Source organism: Xenia sp. Carnegie-2017, unplaced genomic scaffold (assembly GCF_021976095.1).
Source record: "Xenia sp. Carnegie-2017 unplaced genomic scaffold, XeniaSp_v1 HiC_scaffold_21, whole genome shotgun sequence".
NCBI lineage: Eukaryota > Metazoa > Cnidaria > Anthozoa > Malacalcyonacea > Xeniidae > Xenia > Xenia sp. Carnegie-2017.
Genome location: NW_025813484.1, coordinates 5,972,807 through 6,000,662, shown reverse-complemented (window position 1 = coordinate 6,000,662; position 27,856 = coordinate 5,972,807). Strand labels below are relative to the sequence as shown.

Here is a 27,856-nt window from a genome sequence, read left to right as displayed (position 1 = left end):
GGCGTGTCGGAGATTCAGATTTTTCTAGACTGACTTAGATCGTGCGCGCAGATAAAATTATCGCTGGAATTTTTTAAATCAGCCATTAAAATGTCTTTAATTAACCGAGTAATCATGCATTGAGAAATTGAAATTATTTGTTGTTCTTTTCATCTTGTTGATGCATGCAGCCTCAAGAATCATTAAAATCGAGCGCGAAACCTCGTGATATCAAAATAAAGGCGATAAATTGTCTTAATCTTGCCTCTCGTGGAATTAGACAGCAATTACCCACTTGACGTCATCAAACCAAAATTTCCTCTTATGGGGGACTGACGATAATTCAATAAAACGTCGAACATCCATAATTTATGACGTGCAAATTACTTGGAGGAAGGGAACAGGTGAAAAATATATGTATTATAAACAAATGACTTTTGAAACAAACGAAGTACCTACGAAACCTGAACTTTGGCAGTGAGGAAAATGAACTTTGGCAATGAGGAAAATGGGTAGCAAGAATAGCCAACCGATACAGAAAGGTATTTCATCGTTCTTACTGATGCAGAAAACACGAACTGAAATCGTGAGCAAGATATACAGTATTCATGCAAGTCAACAATACATGCATACGGATGCAAAATACAATAGTCGTATACAGATCATTGAGCGCCGTATAACATATAATTATTTAATTTACGATGATATGATCCCTAAATAGAAGATGTATTTTTTTAAACTCAGTAGCTGTCTGTCTCATATATAAGAAACTTCTTTATACGTAGGTTAAGCCTCTGTATGTTTATGAAAAACTATCGTATATAAATATATACTTCGTACATAAATCATTAGGCAAACCAAAGCAACATATTTCTCTAACACTCTCCAAATTTGTTGCTCGATCGTAGTTGTCAAATGGGAACAAAATTCAACGCCATATCGGATTTACTGTACAATCATCCTTATAGTTATAGCGTAATGTATCAAAACAAACAATAGCCAACGGACGCAAAAACAATGGTTGCTATATAAGCGAATGACGAATTCATTCTGCTTTTTATATTGCTCATTGTTTGCTAGTTTTTTCTTCTTGAGTATCGTCGGCCATGATCATCTTTTCATCCGTTTTTTTCTATTGTTTTATAAAGCACGGTTCGGTATGGGCTAGAGAAGCCCTGGGTGTCTGTCTGGACACTTGGGAGTCCTTTACGGAAAAGGCGCACACAAAGTTAACTTGTTACTTGAAGGTCCACGATATATTGAATACTGCGTTTTTACAGGTGTACGAAATATACAATGTAGCTAATGAACAGGCTTTTTACTTTGACTTAATGCAGTTGTGAGAAAACTCGATTGAAAATAACTAAAAGCATGCCACAGTTTCGTCTCAAGATTAACTTTTGTGAGTTATCACATAGTGAGCATGGAACACCACAATACGACTTTAAAAGCTTCTAAAGCCTAAGGGTTGTTGTGCGCATGCGTAACTGGCTACAAACATTGTCGAACTTAAACTTTTTCGAACTTCAGCCAACATTTTCCAACAGTTTCAACTCGTTTTTATGGTTGTGAAACGATAGCAACATGTCACATAAAAGTTGGACAAAGTTGTATCAACAAGCTTTGATCGTTCGACCTTGGCGTAACATGTAGCATGATAAATTGTATGATAACATATTGCCGTCGTTGCATATATCGTCAGATAGCAACGTGGAGTCAATCAAATCACTTTATCAAATATGATTCACGTGTATGGCATGTTTATTTCAAAATATATCAATCCATTTACGAACCAAAAATTTCACTTGTATCTATGAGTTAACTGAAAACTGATTTGAGAATTTCTATGAAAGCTAAATTATAATTAATTCCTTGTTTTTGTAATAAACAAAACGCAGACATTAGTAGAGTAGAAAAATGAAGGGAATTCAAACTAGCAAAAACAAGACAGAACGAGAGAAATACCAGCTTTACAGCTTGGTTACGCCGATAGATCTAAAGAAGACGGAGGATTTTAGTTAGGCTGGTGAAAAGCATCTGCATCCAGGTGGGGTTGTAGATAAGTATCTGGTGTCGAGATTCCAAAGATGAAGACCCTAACAGTTCTTATTAAAAGTGACAGGGTTACGTAGAATATGGAATACTGAAGTACACCTGAAGGTCAACACATGTCACATATTGAGAGAGAGGCAATGTTGAGAGGTATAAGATGGTATGAACATACGGGAAGAGGGAACTACTGAGTTTATTGTAAGAATGGAACCAAAGGAATGACCAAAGAGGAGATAATAGATACACTGTAAAACGATATAAAGTTAGTTAGCATTCAGTTACCAGATTATGTAGAAGACGATATAGTTGGTAAAGTCCAGATCTCAATAGTTTCATCCAATATGGTGTATCATTCGCAATAATTTTCAGAAAAAAAAGGCAATAAATATCATCCCTTAGCAAATTTTTCTAAACTGTTGTATTCAAGGCAAATTTCACGAGTGACAATCTCTTTGTTCACCATTTAGCATCGTCGGTAGACGGAGATGTTTTGAATGATGACATCAAGTTGCCGCAATCACCAACAGATAACTGCATGTATAGTTGCTGTGAAAACAATTCAAACAAACACGCTTCCAGCCTTGGATCCGTGCTCAAAGTCATCCGAGGTTGGTATGGTTCTGTTGATAACTTTGCCCATCAACTAGCCATGTTCAGCTTCCTGTTTTGCTTCTTCTTAATCATGCAAAACACCATCTTCATTTATTGAACACGACAAGTCTTTTTAAATATAGACATGTTTCGACACATAGGGTTTATTTATGTGCTCTAGTTTGAATTACTCCAAATTCTAATGTCATTCAAACTAGAGCACATTCCCCCCTCCGACTAAATCAACCACATATAAGATCCACATATAGATTTCCATATTTAGTATGATAATAATATGTATGTATGTTACAATTAAAATAGGATATACGATTTCTGAATCAGAAAAAAATTATTTTCTACTATGCAAGATTTATTCTAAGCACTGTGAGTACCGAAGTTATTAAGCAAGACATTCTGAAACATGTCTATTTTTCAAAAGGTTGACGCTAATGGAGGTCAATCAAGCAACTAAAACTTCTGCGTGTATCCAAATATATAAATAACTTGCATGTTGGTTTAAGCCCACAGCACATTTTTGCTCTGTACCAAATGTTTGCATCAAAAATTTAGGGTGCAAGTCGAGAAAAGAGAACACGGACGATGATCAGACAGTTGAAGGTAAAAAAAGTTTGATGTTTCATGTCAAATTTGTTTTATTTCACGAAATACATATTTTGACATGAAGGCATGATGTTTTTCATTTTTCAGATGGCTTAACAGAATCTTCCTTCAACTATTTCTCCGAGCAAACTGAGGGGATGGAGGGACTGCTTTTGAAAACAAATTTTACAAGACCCGAACTGCAGCGTATGTACAGGGGCTTTAAAAATGTGAGTTCGATTCTGTATATTTTGCTTTTAGATTAAAATAGTTTGATTAGTATTGTAAAATGAGTTTACATCTGTCTCTCGGGCATTTTTCTTAAATAGGATTGTCCTAAAGGTTATGCTGATAAAGAAGTTTTCAAAAAAATCTACGCTCAATTTTTTCCTCATGGAGGTAGTAGAAATAGCTAGATTTCTGTGGTTATCTGTCGCCGTAGCATGTAGGACTTTTCTGTTGAATTTTCCGGTGATCTTTTCATTATGATTCGAAGATTTTGGAAGTATGCTCCATTAAACAATAATTACAATTGCTTTCGTTCAATCGTTTGGTATATTAGTATTTTGTGGAGCCTTTCTCGTTTCTCTTTAAGATTCAACGCAATACGCCGACCTTGTTTTCAACGCATTTGACTTGGATAGAAGAGGAAAACTTTCTTACGAGGTGAATATTTTGTCCAGTATAGTTAAAGAACATGGCTATGACGTATGTTCAAAGGAGATGCCAAAACACATACTTTATCAATTTCACAAACACATTCGACTTAAACAGTGTTTTCCCTCATTCCGAGGATCACTTAAGATTGGACTTAGCGACAATCTTTGTGAAAACGGTCTCTAACACGAATAAGTCCACTGACCTTGAACCAAATCAACTAGATACCTGACTCTGTCATGATTCTGTTTTTACCAGTAAGGCAAGGCGCAACCTTCGCAAAACTGATGATATGTACGACTGTAACGTGCTTCTTAAGTTCTTTTACGTAAAATGTTTGATGAAATTTGTTTTTTTAAACATTCTTTTAATCTATTTTGACCGAGAGTCTTGTTTTTTGCCACTATTGTAGATGGCGTTCTTGCTTCCTATTGACCATTTTCACACGGATGTTAGGGCTTGGGTTCTAAATCATCTAATGAGTGAATTTATTACTTTTAACTGTAGACTTTCATATTACGGCTATCAATTGCCTTACATGGCACAACCGAAGATAAACTGAAGTGGATGTTCCATCTTTACGATGTGGATGGTGATGGGTATATTTCAAGGCACGACTTGATTGTGATCGTGACTGCTGTTCATAATTTGATGGGATCGTCGTCCATTTCAAATGAAAGTGAGACAATTCAAGAACAGGTTTTACGGATTTTTGAGGTATGGCTAGGGCTGCATTGAAGATATTTTGTGCAGTGTGAAAACATGAGTCTTTGCAATGGTCAGCTTCATTTTATGCAAACACCTATCTTTCTACAGCTTACTCCATACTGAAAAAAGTATTTTAACTCCTACGTCAATAGTCGTTCAGATATTCTTCAATCTTTTCTCCTACTGTCCAGCACATACTTTTCTCATAGATTCTTAATAAAAGCGACGATGGTTATGTCACAGTCGATGGTTTCATCGGAAATTGTAAAAATGTACGATCTGCATCCTTTTTAGCTATAAAATTTAGTTTTTATTTCTCACAAGAAAATTTTTTTCCATTACACAGGATGAGTGCATAAATAAAAGTTTGGCGATGTTTGACTTACACAAGTCAAATGACTCGTGAGTCGTGTCTTAGATCTTCATGAAGAAGCTGGGAAAAGGAAGACAACCAATTTTGAATGTAGCTTTGGACGAAATTTTTTTATAAATAAAGTAGAGATGATTTTTTGCAGATTGCAATGAAAACTTTAGTGAGTACAAAAGGTAAATTGTACTGTAAATGAGCATCATAAATATTGTGCATAATTGAAAATAATTTCAATTGACCTGATTATTTTGTTACCATGACAACAGAAGAAAAACATGGCGGACTAAACCGTCTGATTTTGATTTTCGAGTTCTTCTTTGCGCTTGTACATAACCATGGAATCATCTTTAACCGTGACAGACGGAGACATAGTATGTAATCTACACAAACTGCAGGCGGAAGACCTTTCAATTTCTTCAGGACGTTCTTTTGACGAAGAACAGGACGATAATGATGGTGTACTGGGAGATGATCGTTTAGAAACTCTACTGTTGGAAAGAAACGATCCCGCGTCGAGATTCCAACTTGGACAGTTTTACTTTGAGCGAGAAATATACGAAAAAGCGTTCGCGGAGTTTGAGAAACTTAAAGACCACGAATTTCACGCGTTGTATCAACTTGGAGTTATGTATTATGATGGGTTAGGAGTGCAAGAAAACACTGTACGTATTTATAATTTGAGTTGATTGACATGCCTATTGCCTTATTTAGTTTCTAGACTTCTGTAGCGTCAGAAATAATGGCAAGGTTATATAATACCCTGCCCAGTGGTGGGATACGGGGCCCTTGGTATATTAAAGACAAAGTTATCACTTTCAAGTGATATTTATTTCACCCACTAAGTTCAGTTTCTTGACGACGTTTGCGTTCCTCACGTTCCTTTGCTTTTGCATTTCCTATGGTGTGCGCATCTGGGGAAGAAAACTCGTTTGCTCGTACGATAATCAACAGCATATATTGTCTAAAGTAGGCACATTTGTTTAACAGTCACATTTGTTTAGCAGTCACATTTGTTTAGCAGGCAAATGTCAAAAGTAAAAACTCATTATGTCTAGATAATAGATACCACCAGCGTCTTGAGAACTCGTAAGCAGCGCGCTTAGCCTACTGAGTAATCTGCTACTGACCCAACCAAGGGTAAAGGCCACGAAGCTAGAAAGCTAATTAATAAGTTAGGGGGAGAGGAGCTGAACATTCATGTATTCAGCTCTAGATACTTGATTAATTACTTTTGAAAGCAATCATAATTTGAAAAGAAGTAAGTTGTGCGGAGCTGAGTGTATGAATACCCACCCTACCCTCCCTGACTGGCATTCTAACTTCACCCCTGGCCACAAAAACTGCTAAACACAATCAGACAATGTTAGGATTAAGGTTAGTGTGACTAGGGTCAAGTTTGTAGATAGAACCAATACCATATTACAAGTATGTGGGACGGTATTTTATAATTCCTCTGAAGTTTTATATTTTGAAAGTCCTGAGGCTGGTTCTACAAAGCCTCGATAGTGTTATTCATTGGATAGTAATTATTTCAAACTTGTAGAAAAAAAGGGGTCCAGTGGATAACGCTATTCAGCCTTTGTGCGACTGGCCCCAGTGCTGCAGCAAACCTTAACACTTGGTCATACTTCCAAAATATTCCTGGTTTTTTTTCACAATCATTTTGAAACCAATACATTATATAGAATAAATATATATTTGTTGTAAACTTTGCTCACAGTGTGACAGCAAAGTTAGGCTGGCCATGCTACCAGCTATGACGTTGAGTGCAATTAGTTATTTAAAAAAAGGAAATTTCAAATTCAAAATACCCAAACATTAGTCAGACTAAAAGTGATTGCTTGAAATCTAAATGTATTCAATGGCTGTATAAAGTATTTTGGTAGATCTTGCTCATAATATGGTTTCATAGGAGAAAGGATTTGAAATAATGGAATCGATTTGCAATAGTACCAAGAAGAAAGCTGCATCAATAATACCTTATGCCCAATACAATCTTGGCTGTGCATACTATGAGGGCAAAGGAGTTAAGCAAAGTGATGATCGTGCAGAGGATTATTGGCTGTTAGCTGCTAGAAATGGATTGCCTGAAGGCTCAGTAAAAGCACAAAGTATTCTGGGAATGTTCTATTCTAGACCAGGCGAGACCAAACTCAATATTCAGAAGGTATAGGTTCATGGTTTATTCTTCCTTATCTCTAATTTTATAATTTTTTGATCATTGATCGTATAGTCGTATCATTGGCACCAAGAAGCAACCGGAAATGGATCCATTGAATCTCAAGGTAAAATAGTCTTTACATTGTTGTGTCCATGTCATTACTACTTTACATGTTTGTAAATGATGATCGTCCAGGTTAATAAAGTCCTGAGAAGGACTGTTTTTGTTGTTGTTGACTGACGTTTCGACAACCTTAGCGGTAATCATCTTCAGAGTTCTTTGACTCTGAAGATGACTACCGCTAAGGTTGTCGAAACGTCAGTCAACAACAACAAAAACAGTCCTTCTCAGGACTTTATTAACCTGGACGATCATCATTTACAAACATGTAACGATACTCCCGGGTTCAAACCATTTACTTCATTACTACTTTATTACTGTCATTGCAATTGACTAACATACAGAGGAAAAATCGAGAAACTGTGAAATATCTGGCAATAATATCGTCCATTGCTTTCTAAACCAAGTTTAGTTATCATTGGTTTTATAGATTAATTTGATTATACCTAATGATTACAATAGATAAAGGGCTGCACTAGGTAACTAAGTGCTTATTACTACCGGTATTCTATTGCCAATGCGTTAATTTGATTGGCTACTCTACTTGCTGTACCATTTTGTAATAAAGAGCGAGTAGCAAAAAAAACATCAGGTCACTCAGGTTTCTGACTATAAACTTGATTGTTTACTTGTTACTCGAAAACTTAAGTTGCCACCAAATTGCGGCGTTAAGTTATTTAAACGCAAAGTAATTGTGCAACATGCATTGAGCAAGAGACGTTTGTTTTTTAATACAAACAATGTCAACAACAACAAATGCATATTAAAAACAAAAAAATAAGGAAAATTATAGCAACCCTTTTCGTCATGAATACTCGCTCTAGATTTCCATGCTATAGTTCATTCGAGCTTCGCCTTCATCAACTATCACCTCAGAATTCTTGAGCTCGTAATCTAATGGTTAAGTAGACGCATTTCTAATTAGTCGTTGATGAATTTATTTTCATCTATACTCGTCGCCCAATTTCTTTAAAACAGAGTCATGTACTCCTCAGGTGCCTTGGGTGTAATGTTCGAGTATGGCATTGGCGTTCGTCGTGACGTAAGAGCTGCATTTAAATGTCTGAAAGGCGCGTCGGAAAGAGGAAATGTCTACGCTCAGGGAAATCTTGCAATGCATTATTATCGTCATAAATTGTTCAATCAAGCTTTTGAAATTGCTCAAAGGTATGTCATGTAGAAATTAACTATGCTGCTGTTGCTTATTGTAGCGAATCGTACTGGTGTTTATTTGTTGTCCCTTAATAGTGTATGTCAACTCGAAGACGTCAAGAAAATTGCCAAAGTTACTGACTGTATGCCTGTTTATGTTGCGAAAGGAATTTCACTTGGTTGCTTGGTGTATGGACGATGCTTATACAAAGGTTATGGAGTGGAGAAGAACGAAGAAAAGTCAAAAATCTGGTTTAAACAGGTGTATAAAATAAAAACCATGGACAGATTTTCTGGGAGAGGTTGCCACCCCCCAGATATTAAATATCACCCTCCTAAATGGATTGTTCACCTCTACACTTTACCCCTACAATCTGTAGCAAAACAAATCATTAGTGCTGATGAACTGACTTTTTCTGGGCAATGTTTCACCTTTCTACACAACCTTCGGTTGCTGCACTACCAGACTGCCCCTAAAATCTATACCCATGCTTTGTCTTACTTCACTTCCTTACCATCTCACTGCCCTGAAAATTTTTAGCTCCACACCTGTAAAAAAATGTAAATCTGTCCACGATAAAACTATATTTGTTCGACTTTACGTATATCTGTCATTTGACTACAGTTTTATATAAACAATACTTTCAGACGGTCTAGAGCTGCTGCTCTATGTAACATGTAACGATGCAATGACGTAGCCAGGATGCGAGCTAAATAGTCCTGCTATTTAAAATATCAATAGATTTCTAAAGAAATATATAGTGATAATGATTTAAAATTTACATCGCAGTACTAAAACTTGAAGGCTAACAATGCCTGCGATGTATTCAAAAACGTAGCCAGCCCGACTCATGCTATCATAAATTAATACTTTAGTGTTCACGGGTTCAATACCAATCAATTTCTAAATGATGAATAATAGTTGAAGTTCAAAATTTACTTTGCGAGACAAAATCTTCACGCTGTTTACGCTACTGAATGTACATGCCCTTTCTATAACTCCAAGACGTAATAGTTTTGTTCAAATAGCTACAACTTGTAGCTATTTGAAGAATAACAGTTGTATTCTAAAAGCTTTCTCACACACGCACACACTTATTGAGTGCGTTTCAGCTTTTTTCCATCAGACTTTTGCTTAAAATATTTCGATTTAAGCAATCAGGAGAGCAAAACTACCGTCTTCGAATAATTACGAGATGGTTTTAAAGCCCCACTCGGTGAGAGTGCATGAGTGAGCTTTTAGAATCTACAGGCGTAACTCTCGCAAACGGTCACGTATCTTTTTTTTGTTAATGTAGCCACTAAAACATTGTGAAAATTATTTTATTTGTTTCATTGATTCTTCTACGTAGGCATTTAAATACGACCCAGAGACAATTGCGCGATTTCAAGATGACATGATCTTTGGCTATATCTGATCGTTTTCATCTTCGACCGTGCGTTGTAAGTACAAGTGCTGTGTACTGTGTCTATGGTCTGTTGTATAGTTTGGATAATAGGTGCAAAAAGATTTCATCAAGAGTCGTCATAGTGCGCGCACAAAACGAAAGTCTTTCGAATTAGAGGGTTTGTCTTTAATGAGTATTGATTTGCTAAACTGCTTGAAATCCTACAAGAGGAGCCACAAGATGAACCACTGAAAGTCATGTTTGTTGCATGACAAAACAAATCCAGAACTTCCTCTCATCAAATATCGTGCTCAAAATGGTCGCGTTTTGAACATTTTACCATCAATTACCAAATGTAACATGTTACATTTCTCATGCGTCAATTTACTGTAATTAGCGTAAGATATCGCGTGTTCTCAGCTTGGTATTTGTTGAATATTTGTCAAAGCCATTAATGAGAAAGTGGAAACCTTGTTTTTTGTATTTGCAAAACGTTTTAAAAACACATAAAAAATTTGATTATTATCTAGCTTTGTCAATGGAATACGGTTAGCTAAATATATGCATCTCCTTACGAAATCATTGCTAGTCTGCACCAGTCACAAATCGCCTTACATCTCCTAACGAAATCATTGCTAGTCTGCACCAGTCACAAATCACCTTACATCTCCTAACGAAATCATTGCTAGTCTGCACCAACCGCAAATTTCCTTACATCTCCTAACGAAATCATTGCTAGTCTGCACCAGTCACAAATCGCCTTACATGTCCTAACGAAATCATTGCTAGTCTGCACCAACCGCAAATTGCGTTACATCTCCTAACGAAATCATTGCTAGTCTGCACCAATCACAACTCGCCTTACCATATTGATTAAAAACACGTTACCGAACTTCTTTCTTGTAGTATAAGGTGTGTTTTTAAACGCACTATCTAGAATGGTGTGAAGTTCATGTGAGCAATGTTGCAAAATTAACAAATTAAAATATGGCGTATGGTTTCGCTGTTCCCTCGAATCTAATTCATTAATGACAGAGCCTCTGATTAATAAGACATTGATGGTTTATGCATTAATTTTTGAGCCTAGTCGTGGGAATTAAGGTGAAGGTTTTAAGTCGAAAAGGATCTCATTCTAATATAAAAGCTTTACATATATTATGAAATGCAATTATTAAATAGATATCCAGCTATTTCGAGTTAACTATATACATAAAAAAGTATCACGCCATTTTGTAATATTTGAATTGTATGCTCCAACACACACTACAAACTTTTCAAATCTACTGATCTTGTTTTAAAATATACTTCACAAAAATTTTGCTGTTTGAAGATTTCATATCTATGTATTCTTTGAAAATTGACTGACAACATATCTCAGGAATAACAACAACATTTTAGTAAAAAATGGTAAGTACAGAAATTCATATTATGCCTTTTCACCATTCAGTCATTCACTGGTTTGCACATGTTAGATAACGTTTTCAAATTTTAACCAATCAGAGCTTTAGAATATTTAATTAATATTTCTTAACCATCAATATCGACCAATCAAATTGTGATACATCAAATGACTTAAACTCGTGTGCTTGTGCGATTCTGTGTCCGCCATTTTCCTTCGATGAACAAGGCAACAAGTGTCAGAGTTAGGAAAGCATGTCGACTGTGTTCGTCTTAAGGGGAAAGGTAAGTTAACGAAACATTGGATTGAACAAAGACCTTTAAATGCCCTTTAAATGGATTGGAAAGACATTAATTTGTAAATCTTGTCATCGGTTTTTTTGTGCAATATGGCGTTAAATAGCCAGTCTTCGTTGTGTCAAGTTTTGTACGAGAACTCTATCAATTCTTATGCTAGAAAAAAACAATTTCGCGGTATTTCAATGTGTTTTTTACGATATTTCTTCAGCCTTTTCCTGGTGCTGGCTTTCCGAACGCTTTGAAACAAATTTTTGTTTAATATTTTACTTTTACCAAGTATTCGCAAATCAAATATATCTTTCGACAACACTGAGCTCAAACGATCGACATTGCTCAAATTTCACCTAAAATATGTTATGAAGTTCTGTACAAGATGTCAAATGAAGAATAGGCAGAGTATGGCTTGCCCATTGGTTCGTTTTTGTCGTTAAAACTTCTTTTGAACGAAAATATTGAAATGTTTGGGAAATACAAAGATGTTGATTGATTTTGTGTTTATTCGCCATTTTGACAATTTCGCGCTACTTTTTTTCTGCATGCAAATGAAAGACGCAGGGCACAAAATTATAGCAAAGCTGACTAGCTTTACAAAACCACGCTCAAAATATTTTGGTGATAAACAAAGCAAGCAAGAATATTTACGTTTTTGTGTGCCACGTAAGTTACTCGTCAAAGTATATTCGTAGGCTATTGTAATAAATTGGTTTTCCGATTGAGTAAATCAAACACTAGCGATGAACCATTTGATCTTTATATCTATTATTTACCACCAAAGCGCTTGTACTTTGTTTTTTATGAAACAGTCGATCATCAATCCTCGCCCCGGCTGGAATAACGACAAAGTAACGCTTAAACCTAACTGCATAATCTTCTTTAAGTCATTTGTTTGTGTCTTAAGCTACATTAAGCAAAGTAAAAATTTTTTTTAAATTCTAATAAATATAATAATTTATCATTTATGTAGTGTAATTTTTATTCGTGTACTCTTTACATTCGTCGATGTTGACTTGCAGTTCAGTATTGACTTTTGTTGTACTGTGGCATGCTGGGAATTACTTGTTTGGAGAGGAGGGCAGTACCTTACAACTGATAACACGCCCTAAAAATGTTGCACTTAAAAGCAAGGGTCAAAGGCCTGAGCCGAGCACCGACGTTGAGAGTCCTGATTAGGAGTTCCGGGGGCATGCTCCCCCAGAAAAATTTGAAATTAAGAAGCTTTAATTTTCTGCAATTTAAAGAGTAAATTCATACTAACCTTTGAATTAAAATTCGTTTCTCCAACATAAATTTAAAATTTGACCACCCTTATTCCTTTCAGTGCCCCCCGAAATTCAACAGCTGGGGAGGCCACCTTGCTCCCTTTCCAGCACACCAAAGAATGTCACTCCGAATCACATTCAAGTCGAGAATAGAATGCTAAAGTCAGTGGAAAGATATGTTTCTTTGAACATTATAGGAGTTGTCCAGTTTGGTTGCACGGAAACGAATTGCGTCGTTTAGTTGCAGCCACCTGAAGAATAATAAAGGAAAGAATAAGAAGTTCAAAACTTCAAGTAAGCCAGTTTCAAAATCTAATTTTAAAAGTTATCATATGAAGTAATTGCATTTGTTGAAAAAAATTTGTTAAAAATTCACCATCTACTTTTTATGTAAAAATGCACTTTGAGAAATGTTTTTTAACAAAACCGTTTACTCCGTTCATTCCAGTCATTAATTCCAAAATATTGGGGCTATGTGTCTCGGCATTTTCACAAAAGATTACCAATTCGTTCATTATTAATCCTTATGCGAAAAAAATTCTAGTTCTTTGCCCAATGGCGTAGCTGGTGGGTGTCGGGGAGTCAAGTGACAAAAGGGAGGGGGGAAGGCGAGCTTGAGAGGCTCTTGTCAAAAGCCTTCTGATCGTAAGATACAAATCAACGAATACAATCATTCAGCCTATTTCTAGTGTAGCAAACCACTTCTCACTTGTTCACGATCGTTCAGAACAGATTACAGCAATGTGCCGCACGCTGTTAAAACGGCTTGTTAACAATATTGTTAACAATTGTTTAAACAATAATGTTGGAGGTTGTTTAAACAATAATGTTGGAGGTTGTTAAATTAACAAAACATGACGACATTGTTGGATTAGTTATAATTAATTGGTCATCACTCGCATTATTTTCTGTCAACAATGCGTTGTTGACTGAACAATGCATAAACAACATCACATTCAGGGGGGAGTGGTTTAAAACATATTCATGGTTGCCGACGCTGTATTGTAGAACGTATTCCTGTGTTGCCAAGTTTGATAAAAAATATTTCAAGATAATACAGGATAACTAGAACAATAATATTATATAAATACAACTTTAATATGACAGTAAACATATAATTTAATGGCCTCCGGTGGTTGCATGATTTCACTGTCTTTACCAAGGTTTCATTTTATATGTTTCTTTCTCGCTGTAAAAGAATGACAGAAGTCAACAAGAACGGAAAGAGTAGCTAAGGGCCAGGAGCTTTTCAATATTTTTGACGTAGAGGATAAGCCCACCAGTGTTTACATAAATAAATAGTTGTTACCAGTGCGGAAGAAGGGGGGGCGCTTGGGGGAGGAGCCCACTACCTTTGAGATGGGTAATTTTAAAAGGGCACTATTGACAAAAACGTCAAGAGAGCCCCCATCTGATAAATTTAGTTCTACAGCACTGGACTTGTTACGCCTATGTTCTACTCTTTTTTCAGTAAATAGTGTTCCTTAAATAAATGGCTTTTTTGATAACAATGTACACAATTCAATGAATGTTTGCTATCTCTTGCCTACTAACTTAAAGTAGCACAATTAAATCATCACGAAAACGTAACACGCAAAAAAAATGCACATATCACTCAACGGCAGATGATAAGTAAATGCCAAAGTCTGAGTAAATGATTTGTTTTCTCATTCAGCACTGAAGCGAAAAACTCGAGAAGCTGAATTATAGAGCGGTCTGCGGCTCTGATTTTTTTTAAATCACGACAGCCGTTCACGGAGGCTAATAGTTAGAAATGCTAATTGATGTATATTGTTCAAAGTTTAAGGAACACAAGATATTGACGATTTCAGGTAAAATATATGAATCATTTGTTTGTAGCAACTCCTTAATTATGCCGAGTTCCAGTATACTGTTGATTGTGGTGACCGACTGAATGTAATTTAATTGTTCATATAATTGTCTATTTATTGGCACAGGTGGAGCAAAGTTGCTAACAATACTATCGCGGAAAACCAGTGCAATAGAATGTGTTAACTTCAATTAGCCCTATATTATCCAATATATTACCTTAACACCAAAAAATAAAGTAAAGTTAGCTCAAATACGTCACTTTTGTGAAAAGAGGTTTGTGATGAGTACACTATTCTTGAGATGCTTGACGTGCCAAGGAGGTATATATAGGTTATGACGAAGATGTTGAAACCAGATGTCAGTTGTTATGAGTAGTATAGGGGTTTCATAAAATGTACAAGGGAATTAATGAAGATTAGGTGATCTGGTGTTTTGACCGAGGGTTAGAACTGAGGTCGACTTTGACGGACGTCTTTTTTCGGACGCATTTGCTTAATGCTATAACTGTTACACTGTTATACGGTACATTGTTATAACTGTGCATCCGACATCGAAGGCCATCTTTTCGGTTTACCAACGAAAGAACTAAAAACCATATACTTGCATCGGTGGGGTAAAAATTGACCATCTTTTAGAGATGTTCTCAGTGTAAGTACTTAATTAACAAGTCTAGTTCGTGCATCAGCAAAGCGATTGGAATTTTTTCAAATATCTGAAGTAAGAATTATTCTAAGCGTTTCAGGTAATAAGCCCCATCTCACTACATTTAGCAGACAGTTTCATAAAATACAAAATAAAACAGATTCCGAGTTTAGACACAGAGTAGGTAATATTTTGTTTTTATTCCTAAGATATCATCAGATCATCTGTGTCTAAACTCTTGCATTATCTTGAATATCAAGAAAACTTGATGTCTGTGTTCGGAATCTGTTTTTTTTTTTGTATTGTCTAACATGATGAACTGTTCACACTAGTGATGATAGCATCACCTCGATGCTATAATGAGTACATGCAGTCGTTGGCAGGGCTGGATTAAGGGGTGGCTGCCCGGGGCCAGTGTTCAGGACCACCCACCAAAAAAGGAAAAAAGGGACCACCAAGCAGATTTGTTGAATTGCTCAACTGATAATACAAGCGACGACTACAGAACTAATGCCAATAACAATAATGGGCTAATGATGTTGAACAACTAACAGTTCCCGAACTTAGACTATGGTCAGTTATAATCTCAAGTGAATAATATGAATACTGGCTTTTTCAAGGTGCAAAGGATGTTCAACAATGTAGTAAAAACTTTTGTCAATGTAAACTTAAGAAAGTAAAGCCATCCACCATTAGGTCGACTCTGGCCTTCTGAGAATATTGAAGAAAATGTCAACAATAGACCTTTAAGCATCTGGTTTTTTGACTCCTATGGAAAATTTTGAGGCATTCCTTAGTCGGGAGATGATCATGGTCCATTTAAAATATCCATGGTGTTGTATATCGAAAACACCAACTTAATAGCTACCATATCTTATTTTCAGGGTTGTAAATTATGTGTATGTTTATAGCAAAGGACAGAAATGTCTTAAGCTTAAAAAGATGCGTCTGTAATTACATTTCTTGAATCTTTAATCGTGGAACTGCTCTAAAGGCAGTCTTCATTTGTTGGAACACCAATCAGTTCAGCTATCTTATAATTAGATGACGTCTAAACAAGTGATGGTACCATGTGAATTTAAAACAAACAAAATTTAGTCTGGCTTGCGTAATCAAATATAATTACATCTTGATGTTTACAAGGCTTGTTGTCAACACGGGCAATTTGATGATTTTTCTCATTTCACTGATTTCCAATGTGAATATGTGAAGCATATCTCACTGTTAACGGCGTATGAAAAAACCGAACAGTTAGGAAAACGTCACCATAGTCATCAGCGCGCATGATTTGCTAGAAATTTCGATGGACTGCAAATGTTTTATCTGACAATATGAAATTGTGTAGCCATTTTTGGTGTGAGAATTGTGTTACGGGGAAGAACTTTGGCCGGAAATAGCTTGCGCACATAAACGATACATCTTCTAAAAAGCAATTGGAAAACAAAGGGTTAAAATATAGCAGATATTGTTCAGCATAACAAAGTTTCGGAAAATTTGGCTAAAGCGTACGCAAATGCTAACAAATGTGACCTTAAATTAATGCAAACATGGTTAATTGATGAAGATTTTTAAAAACTTCTAACGGCCTAACCATAAAACAGTTGGTATTACGAACTTCATAAGTGAATATAAGATACATTTATCGCGACGCAGACTCGCGGACAACATGAAAGAGACACAAAAACATAGGAACAGGAAAACAACATTCGAAAAACTGAAGAATGTGGCTTTCATAGATAATTTTGTGAGAGCGTCTTAGAAAGAAGAAAGTATTCTTGCAACATGCAGCTGTTTTTTCAACATAACATATCTCTTAATTAGCTACCATTATAAGTTACAAATTACTTCGGTTTGAGGTCGATAGCTTTGTACAGAACTGATATGCTATTCTTTCCGTGGGAAGATCATTTATGACGATGAATCTTTTGGAAATACGTGATTGATGACAGGAATGACAACAACCGCAAGAATGTCGCCATCTGCATTCCAAACCACCGCGTGGAATGAAAACAGCTTATAAAAGTCGTTACTCTGCCTTATCAAGACAATGTTAGGTGGGTTGCAAGGTTGCCGGCATTCTTTGCTCTGATTAAGTGCTGTCAAGCGAACAACTAAACTCAATCTAGAGAAGAAACGAGAAAAATTAGAAATCATGAGTAACTTGATTTTGAGTTGTTTCATATTTCTTGTTGCCATGATCTTTGTATCGCATTCCGTTTCTGAAAGTTGGGACTGGGATTATGAGGATAAAGAGAAAAACTGCAAATGAAATGGACACAAGCTCACTCGAAGATGTGATTACTTCCAAACGGTTTGGCAGGCAATTGTGTGGATTTACAAGGAAGTGGAATTCCCGGTGTGGGTAGGCCAAACTTCAACAAAATATTCACTACATTATAAAATCTCCATGTGTTATAGCTAGGTATAACACCTGACTTAGAATTAACTCGTTTTTGTTCTTCAGCTAATTTTTCATTCCTACTTTTCTCTTCGACGGCAAACCAACTTCGTGATTTTGATCAATTTTCTAACTCATATTATGAAACGTGAAAATGTGTTTAATCCAAAACTCACGCAAAATGTAAAACAAACGCGTGAATGAAAAGAGAGACTGGCTAAGCTACTCTGAAAACTCGACTTTTGTTTTCATTTCAAACCAACAATTGAAAAACAAACAATTTTTTATTTTGATAACAACTCTTCGTATATAGAGCAAATATCATGATAAATTGCTCCACAAATGGACAAGTTTGGTGAGAGTAGGAATCGCAGCTTGTTTGGCACTGACCTATTCTGCTTACAATTTTGTAAAATAACTTACCGGTCCACGTTAAGAATTTAAGATGGTAGAAATGTACGGATCGATCTTTTAAAACGATGACGGAATATCTAGATATTTCAGCCGCAAAAAGGCAAAAAAATTGTTAAAGTTCGTTGGATATAGGTGTGCTTGTCGTGTCGACATTGTAATTATCGATTGGCTGATCAAACGTTTCCATCAATAAGGATAAGTTGGAAGCAGATTAGTCAATTATTAGAGCTATAATTAGTTCTAATTGTCCCACTGAAGCCGCCAAACAAACTCTAAAGTCATTAAAATATTTATGATCAGCGAACAGAAGATGAACTTTGGACAACACAAAGTCAATTTATCATCAAAATGTCATGAAAATAATCAAATTGTGATCATATGAAAATGTGCAACATAAGTTCTCAAAATGATTTTAAAAAGAGACAAATATAAAGTGAAAGAGACTGGAAAAGATTTAAAAAAAGGCTGAAAATCAATATACATCAAAAGAGGGAAAGCTCAACGCAATGTGTGTATTAAATTTAAGAGATACAATAACCCCTGTGGGCATATAGGTACAACTCCTGAGGCTTGTGAAACAAAAGAAGGGCGTTTCACGGCAATGTGTGTATCAAATGTAAGAGGAACAATATCCCTAAAGGGCATATAGGTACAACTGCTGGAGGTTTGTGATTATAATTTTTGATGAAAGGCAGAGCACAGCAAGCTGAGGTTGCCCACAGGTTTATACAATAAAAGGCGTTAATTCTTTTCTAACATTTGAAAACCTTTATCGTTTCCGTTCTAGGATGCAAACTACAAACGACGATTGTTTTTCAGATCATTAAAAGATAACAAATAAATTTGGCACGCTAAAGGAAAATCATAAAGAAAAATCTCTGAAACAATGTGAACATTTAACGTACTGGCAAAGAAAAATTAGCTCATGTGCTTTAATCAAATTAAGGAATGAAATCTTCAGTTAAACTAACTATATAACCAAATTTGCAGATAATGCAGCATTTAGCATGTAAACGTATATATGAAAAAAATATAGTCATTCTTATTTTTCTTGCTCATAAATAGCTATTGGTGAATATTGCCGGTAGTTAAGGGGCCAAATGCCGGTAGTTAACTTGCCATTGCAAGATCGCGGTCAAACCCACTCATTTTTAGCGCATTTTCTTTCTTTTTCCTTGTTTATTTTATTTCTCTTTAAGCGTTTTTACTGTCAGACTTATTGCAAATTCCTGCTCAATTTTCTTTCAGCTGCTCTCATTGACATTTACTTTCAATTTTTCTTCAAAACACATCTCTAAGCAATCTTATTTAAAGCATACTTTTCTATAAACATGATCACTGCTCACATTTCATTTAGGATAACGGAGCTGCTTTTATTTCCTTTTAAGCTAAACAAACTCTGGACTCGTTTGAAAATCGTCGCACTTGATCTTCATCTCGCTCTTTCCAGCTACAGGCTTTACTTCTTCAAGGGATTAAACAATCTCGTTCATTTACTTAAACCTACCGTAATCATTTTGTCGATCTGTTTGAATTATGTTGACTGAAAAATTATGCTATATTTGTAATTCTATTTTAATCGGTTTGTGCATCGACTTTCTCAACTGTTAAAAAATGCATAATGCAACCCTAGGTAAATATTATTTCATCGTTTTCTCCACTTCACCCATTCTCTCGTTCTGCTATCGTCTTTCATAAAAATAATGACCACGTCGAATATTCTCCATAATTTAATTAGACGATTACGGATAATAATGAGTCGCTGCATTTTGTCCTTCGAAATAAAACGCCATTGATGATAAAGTGCTCAAAGATAATGCTATTAAAGACACAGCAAAAAGAATGTATATTTAGCTATTAATAGAATTAATCAACGTAAATTAATTTTGCTGTTTGTTTAACAACTCAAGACTATCTTCATCGTCATGATATCAGATATAACTGATACACATGTTGCAACGCACACATTACTAAACTCGGTAGTTATTATATGATAATTAAAGCTTTTAGTGACTAAGACACTCAACAGCAGCAAAATTTTCTACTATAGCCCATGTTGTTACATCTTTCAAATAAGAAAAACCATGTAGTTATATATATATATATATATTCCTTAAACCATTGGCGTCAATCCTGTGTTGATTGGGGGACCATATTCTCATATTCTGCTATGCCTGGCTAATTTCTTTTCAAAACAATTTCACTTTTAAAAGAAATTAGCCTGGCATAACAGAATATATGAATATGGTCCCCCCCCTAATTATCGCAGGATTGACGCCCATGCCTTAAAAAAGGACTTCAAAAAATGTCTGTTTAATTATTCACTATTCACAACTTGTTTGCGCAAAAGCGAGCTCAATAAGCAAAGTATTTGCAATTGAGACGTATAGAGAAAGGGAAGCACATGTTCGTCTTGCAGCAAACACAGTGAGTAAAGATGTTGTAAAGTTTCTAAAGTCTTTACATACTTTGTAGTCTTAATCTATAATGCTCGCATATTTGACACGCGCCCGTCAATTGTACTTATGTTTTTTTCGCCACGTTTAAGGTTGAGAGCATTCACCTTTTCTTTGTCTTGTGACTACTTCATCGTAACAATAATACAAAAATAACAACGAAAAACATATCTTTGCCGTCTAAAAATCCCATTCGTATTTGACTTTTATTAAACAAGTATCCATGCATGGTCATATTAACAATTCATGGAGGGGTTGGTCTATGCCACATAATACCAAATTTTGTCTTGGAAAGATGCCGATTGCCACATAAAATACCACATATTATCTTTGAAAATTCTGAATGCTACATAGTGTCCAAAAAAATGGCAGTAAAATGTTGTGATTTGGTAACTGCCAAAAAATCACATTGAATTCTTAATATATTGACGATGAGTATAAATTCAATAAATGTTTTTTGCTGTGCATTCCGGCTTTTGAACTTGTGAATTGAACAACTTGATACCGGCTATATCTTATAAATATTTGCTGTTCTGTAGCCAACAAACTTTGTTTCAATTTTTTGTGACACATCAAGTGCACAAAAGTTAACATGTTTCAATTTTTTGTGACGCATCAAGTGCACAAAAGTTAACATGTTTCAATTTTTTGTGACACATCAAGTGCACAAAAGTTAACATGTTTCAATTTTTTGTGACACATCAAAAAGCACAAAAGTTAACATGTTTCAATTTTTTGTGACACATCAAGTGCACAAAAGTTAACATGTTTCAATTTTTGTGACACATCAAAAGCACAAAGTTAACATATTTCTTTTACATCATATATACAATTGTATGTTACTACTTTAGAAAGTTTCATGTTGCCTTGTGAGAGTATAATGCATTGTATAGATTTTTTAATTTTAAGAAGTTGCTCAAAATGTGTGCAGTTTTATGAAGTTTGGAACAATTTATTCTTTAGTCTATCATGTTTGATTTCTCTTAAAACCAAATAAATAAGAAATTGAGCGTAAAACAACGCGCTATAGCTCATTCAATCTCCGTGCAAGTGATAAAAATTGAAACATTCACCTTAACTTATAAACGATTGGATAATACGAGTAAAGGACGCTGCTACAACATCTTTAATTTTGTTTTCTGCATTTTTTGGATTCTTATGCAATTTTTTTTCTCCCAACCATTTTACACATTAATTGAGTGGTGGTGTTTTTTATAGTAAAACATATAATAATGTAAAAGATTTTTTACTTCTTTATTTTGGAAGACATAATCACAGTAAAAATAAGACATGGCGTTTTTGAGTGTACACAGTTCTTAGACACTTTTCATTGCATCTCGTCCACCGTGTCCAGTCAGCGTCTGATTCAGCTCATGCATGATAAGATATAGGATTTAAAATAAAAATTAGAAAACCACTTGCAAAATTCAGAATATCATATGTATTTTCGATTTCGTTTATTTCAACCCAGTTTGTATATTTCAGACTTCCAAATTCAAATTTTAAGGTTCTCCGTTTGGCCAACTGAGCCATTTGTATCCTTCTTAGTATTGCTACAGAGACACTAATTAACTACAGAGGCTCTTTTGTCGGCCATAGGTGAACCTGTTTTGCCTCGTATCAGCTACGTGATATGTGTATGTCATACGAGTGCATTCTTGGATCAAACATTGCTGACTTGAACCTTGCTATAAATGCAGCTGCTTTTTTCAACGTAACATATCTCTCTTAATTAGCCATCATTATAACTTACAAATTACTTCGGTTTGAGGTCAATATCTCTGTACAGAACTGATATACTACTCATTCCGTGGGAAGATCCTTTATGAGGATGAATCATGTGGTCGAGGACAGGAATGACAACAACCGCAAGAATGTGGCCATCTGCATTCCAGACGACCGTATAGAATGAAAATAGCTTATAAAACTCGCTACTTTGGTTTATCAAGCAGCGCACGATGTTAGTTAAGTGGGTTTCACGATTGCCAGCATTTGCTGCTCAGATTAAAGTGTCTATAACACCCTCAGGGAAATAATTTATTTAGATAGAGTTGAAGATTTTAAGAACATTTGAAAAATATTTTGAAAAATAAGACAAAAATTTGATCTTCTTTGACTTTTTGGGCCTCAAAATTGGCTCTTTTTGTGTTGGACTGTGAGGTGCAGTGACTGGGTCTAGTTCATTGGATGTGACGTCATTAGAGAACACACTGTTTTTAACGCTGTCGTTTATAGTAAAATTTGTAGCAAAGTCCAAAAAATTTTTATCAAGCTTGAGTTATATTGTGCAATTTGAATCACACTGTATTTTTATAGCGTTAAAAAGCAGCGTGTCCTCCAGTGTACGTCACATTACAGTACCCCTCAGTCAAACTAGAAAAAAGCCAACTTTGACGCCAAAAAAGTAAAGACGATCAAATTTTCGTCTTACAAAATATATAACAAATGTTCTTAAAATAGTAACTTCTATCTAAATAGATAAACTTCCTGTAAGTGATATAGAAATATCTGAGTACATTGTTAACACTCAACATACCGGCAGAGAACAAGTAGCTGACGTGATTTATTCTAATCAATAAACGTGAGCTTCAATTGAACTAACTATATTATACCTAATGTCGATATTACTTGTATTGCAGGCATATATTTGTGACGTAGCTACGCATAATAAAGAGAATATAGTAATACATATTCTGCAGCTTGCTCATAAATATCTTTTGGGACCAATGATAATTATTATTTGGACTAAGATCTGGGTTTTATCTTCATCTTTTATGTGCACATTTAAAAGTCAACCCATGCTGTTATTCTTGTGATCAATTTTGCTCAGAACTAGAAATGGTGATTCATCTGACACAATAATCCACATTGTTACAGCGATTAGAAAACTGCAATAGTGATGATACATTTTCATACAGTTTCGCACTACGTAAGGTTAGTTACCACGTGAAATGAACGAATTCCACAAAACTGTATTAGTAATGACACATTTTTATACAATTTCGCACTACGTAAGGTTCGTTACCACGTGAAATGAACGAATTCCACAAAACTGAAGTAGTAATGATATATTTTATACAGTTTCGCACTACGTAAAGTTCGTTACCGCGTGAAATGAACGAATTCCACAAAACTGTAGTAGTAATGATACATTTTATACAGTTTCGCACTACGTAAAGTTCGTTACCACGTGAAATGAACGAATTCCACAAAACTGTAGTAGTAATGATATATTTTTATACAGTTTCGCACTACGTAAAGTTCGTTACCGCGTGAAATGAACGAATTCTACAAAATTGTAGTAGTAATGATATATTTTTATACAGTTTCGCACTACGTAAGGTTAGTTACCACGTGAAATGAACGAATTCTACAAAACTGTAGTAGTAATGATATATTTTATACAGTTTCGCACTACGTAAAGTTCGTTACCGCGTGAAATGAACGAATTCTACAAAACTGTAGTAGTAATGATATATTTTTATACAGTTTCGCACTACGTAAGGTTAGTTACCACGTGAAATGAACGAATTCTACAAAACTGTAGTAGTAATGATATATTTTTATACAGTTTCGCACTACGTAAGGTCCGTTACCGCGTGAAATGAAGGAATTCCACAAAACTGTAGTAGTAATGATACATTTTTATACAGTTTCGCTTTACTTAAGGTTCGTTAGGAAATGTACAGAACTTATATGCTATTCTTTCCGTGGGAAGATCATTTATGACGATGAATCTTTTGGAAATATGTGATTGATAACAGGGATGATAACAACCGCAAGAATGTCGCCATCTTCATTCCAAACCACCGCGTGGAATGAAAACAGCTTATAAAAGTCGTTACTCCGCCTTATCAAGACAATGTTAGGTGGGTTGCAAGGTTGCCGGCATTCTTCGCTCTGATTAAGTGCTGCCAAGACAACAACTAAACTCAATCTAGAGAATAAACGAGAAAAATTACAAATCATGAATAACTTGATTTTGAGTTGTTTCATATTTCTTGTTGCCATGATCTTTGTATCGCATTCCGTTTCTGAAAGTTGGGACTGGGATTATGAGGATAAAGAGAAAACTACTGCAAATGAAATGGACACAAGCTCACTCGAAGATGTGATTACTTCCAAACGGTTTGGCAGGCAATTGTGTGGATTTACAAGCAAGTGGGATTCCCGGTGGGGTAGGCCAAACTTCAACAAAATATTCATTACATTATAAAATCTCCATGTGTTATAGCTAGGTATAACACCTGACTTTGAATTAACTCGTTTTGTTCTTCAGCTAATTTTTCATTCCTACTTTTCTCTTCGACGGCAAACCAACTTCGTGATTTTGATCAATTTTCTAACTCATATTGTTTGAAAAGTTATGAAATGTGAAAATATTTTTAATCCAAAACTCATGCAGAATCTAAAATAAACGCGTGAATTAAAAGAGAGACTGGCTTAGACTACTCTGAAAACTCGACTTTTGTTTTCTTTTAAACAAACAGTTTTTTGTTTTGATAACAACTGTTCAATTATTGAGCAAATATCATGATAAATTGCTCCACAATTGAACAAGTTTGGTGGGAGTACAAACCGCAGCTTGTTTGGCACTGACCTATTCTGCTTACAATTTTTGTAAAATAACTTACCGGTCCACGTTAAGAATTTAAGATGGTAGAAATGTACGGATCGATCTTTTAAACGATGACGGAATAAGTAGATATTTTACCCGCAAAAAGGCAAAAAAATTGTTAAATTTCGTTAGGTTTAGGTGTGCTTGTCGTGTCGACATTGTAATGATCGATTGGCTGATGAAACGTTTCCATCAATAAGGATAAGTTGGAAGCAGATTAGTCAATTATTAGAGCTATAATTAGTTCTAATTGTCCCACTGAAGCCGCCAAACAAGCTCTAAAGTCATTAAAATATTTATGATCAGCGAACAGAAGATGAACTTTGGACAACACAAAGTCAATTTATCATCAAAATGTCATGAAAATAATCAAATTGTGATCATATGAAAATGTGCAACATAAGTTCTCAAAATGATTTTGAAAAGAGACGATATAAAGTGAAAGAGACTGGAAAAGATTTTAAAAAAAAGGCTGAAAATCAATATACATCAAAACAGGGAAAGCTCAACGCAATGTGTGTATCAAATGTAAGAGATACAATATCCCTAAAGGACATATAGGTACAACTGCTGGAGGTTTGTGATTATAATTTTTGATGAAAGGCAGAGCACAGCAAGCTGAGGTTGCCCACAGGTTTATACAATAAAAGGCGTTAATTCTTTTCTAACATTTGAAAACCTTTGTCGTTTCCGTTCTAGGATAAAAACTACAAACAACGAATGTTTTTCAGATCATTAAAAGATAACAAATAAATTTGGCACGCTAAAGGAAAATCATAAAGAAAAATCTGTGAAACAATGTGAACATTTAACGTAATGGCAAAGAAAAATTAGCTCATGTGCTTTATTCAAATTAAGAAACGAAGGCTTCAGTTAAACTAACTACATAACCAAATTTACTGATAATGCAGCATTTAGAATGTAAACGTATATATGAAAAAAATATAGTCATTCTTATTTTTCTTGCTCATAAATAGCTATTGGTGAATACTGCCGGTAGTTAAGGGGCCAAATGCCGGTAGTTAACTTGCCATTGCAAGATCACGATATAATGCTCTTAAAAAAGACACAACAAAAAGAATGTATATTTAGCTATTAATAGAATTAATCAACGTAAAATAATTTTGCTGTTTGGTTAACAACTCAAGACTATCTTCATCGTCATGATATCAGATACAAATGATACATATGTTGCAACGCACACATTACTAAACGCGGTAGTTATTATATGATAATTAAAGCTTTTAGTGACTAAGACACTCAACAGCAGCAAAATTTTCTACTATAGCCCATGTTGTTACATCTTTCAAATAAGAAAAACCATGTAGTTATATATATATATGTGTGTGTTCCTTAAACCATTGGCGTCAATCCTGTGTTGATTGGGGGGGGGGGACAATATTCTCATATTCTGCTATGCCTCGCTACTTTCTTTTCAAAACAATTTCACTTTTAAAAGAAATTATCCTGGCATAACAGAATATATGAATATGGTCCCCCCCTAATTATCGCAGGATTGACGCCCATGCCTTGAAGAAGGATTTCAAAAAATGTCTGTTTAATTATTCACTATTCACAACTCGTTTACGCAAAAGCGAGTTCAATAAGCAAAGTATTTGCAATTGAGACGTATAGAGAAAGGGAAGCACATGTTCGTCTTGCAGCAAACACAGTGAGTAAAGATGTTTGTAAAGTTTCTAAAGTCTTTACATACTTTGTAGTCTTAATCTATAATGCTCACATATTTGACACGCGCCCGTTAATTGTACTTATGTTTTTTTCTCCACGTTTAAGGTTGAGAGCATTCACCTTTTCTTTGTCTTGTGACTACTTCATCGTAACAATAATACGAAAATAAAAACGAAAAACATATCTATGCCGTCTAAAAATCCAATTCGTATTTGACTTTTATTAAACAAGTATCCATGCATGGTCATATTAACAATTCATGGAGGGGTTGGTCTATGCCACATAATGCCAAATTTTGTCTTGGAAAGATGCCGATTGCCACATAAAATACCACATATTATCTTTGAAAAATTCTGTATGCCACATAGATAGTGTCCAAAAAAATGGCCGTAAAACGTCATTTGGTAACTGCAAAAAAATCACATTGAATTCTTAATATATTGACGATGAGTATAAATTCAATAAATGTTTTTTGCTGTGCATTCCGGCTTTTGAACTTGTGAATTGAACAACTTGATACCGGCTATATCTTATAAATACTTACTGTTCTGTAGCCAACAAACTTTGTTTCAATTTTTTGTGACACATCAAGTGCACAAAAGTTGACATGTTTCAGTTTTTGTGACACATCAAGTGCACAAAGTTAACATGTTTCAATTTTTGTGACACATCAAGTGCACAAAAGTTAACATGTTTCAATTTTTTGTGACACATCAAGTGCACAAAAGTTAACATGTTTCAATTTTTTGTGACACATCAAGTGCACAAAAGTTAACATGTTTCAATTTTTTGTGACACATCAAGTGCACAAAAGTTAACATGTTTCAATTTTTTGTGACACATCAAGTGCACAAAAGTTAACATGTTTCAATTTTTTGTGACACATCAAGTGCACAAAGTTAACATGTTTCAATTTTTGTGACACATCAAGTGCACAAAAGTTAACATGTTTCAATTTTTTGTGACACATCAAGTGCACAAAAGTTAACATGTTTCAATTTTTTGTGACACATCAAGTGCACAAAAGTTAACATGTTTCAATTTTTTGTGACACATCAAGTGCACAAAAGT

At 35.0% G+C, this 27,856-nt stretch overlaps 2 protein-coding genes across 4 annotated transcripts; both read left to right on the top strand.

Annotated features, from left to right (window-relative positions):
* Positions 1-368: 368 nt before the first annotated feature.
* On the top strand, positions 369-5,195 carry LOC124444187 (Kv channel-interacting protein 1-like). The gene is made up of 9 exons (XM_046994772.1): positions 369-521; positions 2,499-2,639; positions 3,193-3,240; positions 3,331-3,452; positions 3,552-3,621; positions 3,818-3,888; positions 4,387-4,596; positions 4,797-4,859; positions 4,934-5,195. Exons 1-9 carry the CDS (start codon positions 479-481, stop codon positions 4,991-4,993), a joined length of 828 nt encoding a protein of 275 aa, XP_046850728.1. The 5' UTR covers positions 369-478; the 3' UTR covers positions 4,994-5,195.
* Positions 5,196-5,254: 59 nt separating this feature from the next.
* On the top strand, positions 5,255-10,357 carry LOC124444186 (LRP2-binding protein-like). 3 transcript variants are annotated; one of them, XM_046994769.1, is made up of 6 exons: positions 5,255-5,619; positions 6,870-7,124; positions 7,191-7,242; positions 8,234-8,405; positions 8,487-8,652; positions 9,743-10,357. In XM_046994769.1, exons 1-6 carry the CDS (start codon positions 5,293-5,295, stop codon positions 9,806-9,808), a joined length of 1,038 nt encoding a protein of 345 aa, XP_046850725.1. In that variant the 5' UTR covers positions 5,255-5,292; the 3' UTR covers positions 9,809-10,357. The 3 variants fall into 3 exon arrangements, with proteins under 3 accessions (XP_046850725.1, XP_046850726.1, XP_046850724.1); XM_046994770.1 differs by having other exon boundaries at positions 8,558-8,652; positions 9,743-9,802; XM_046994768.1 differs by lacking the exon at positions 9,743-10,357 and having other exon boundaries at positions 8,487-9,224.
* The last annotated feature ends 17,499 nt before the right edge of the window (positions 10,358-27,856 follow it).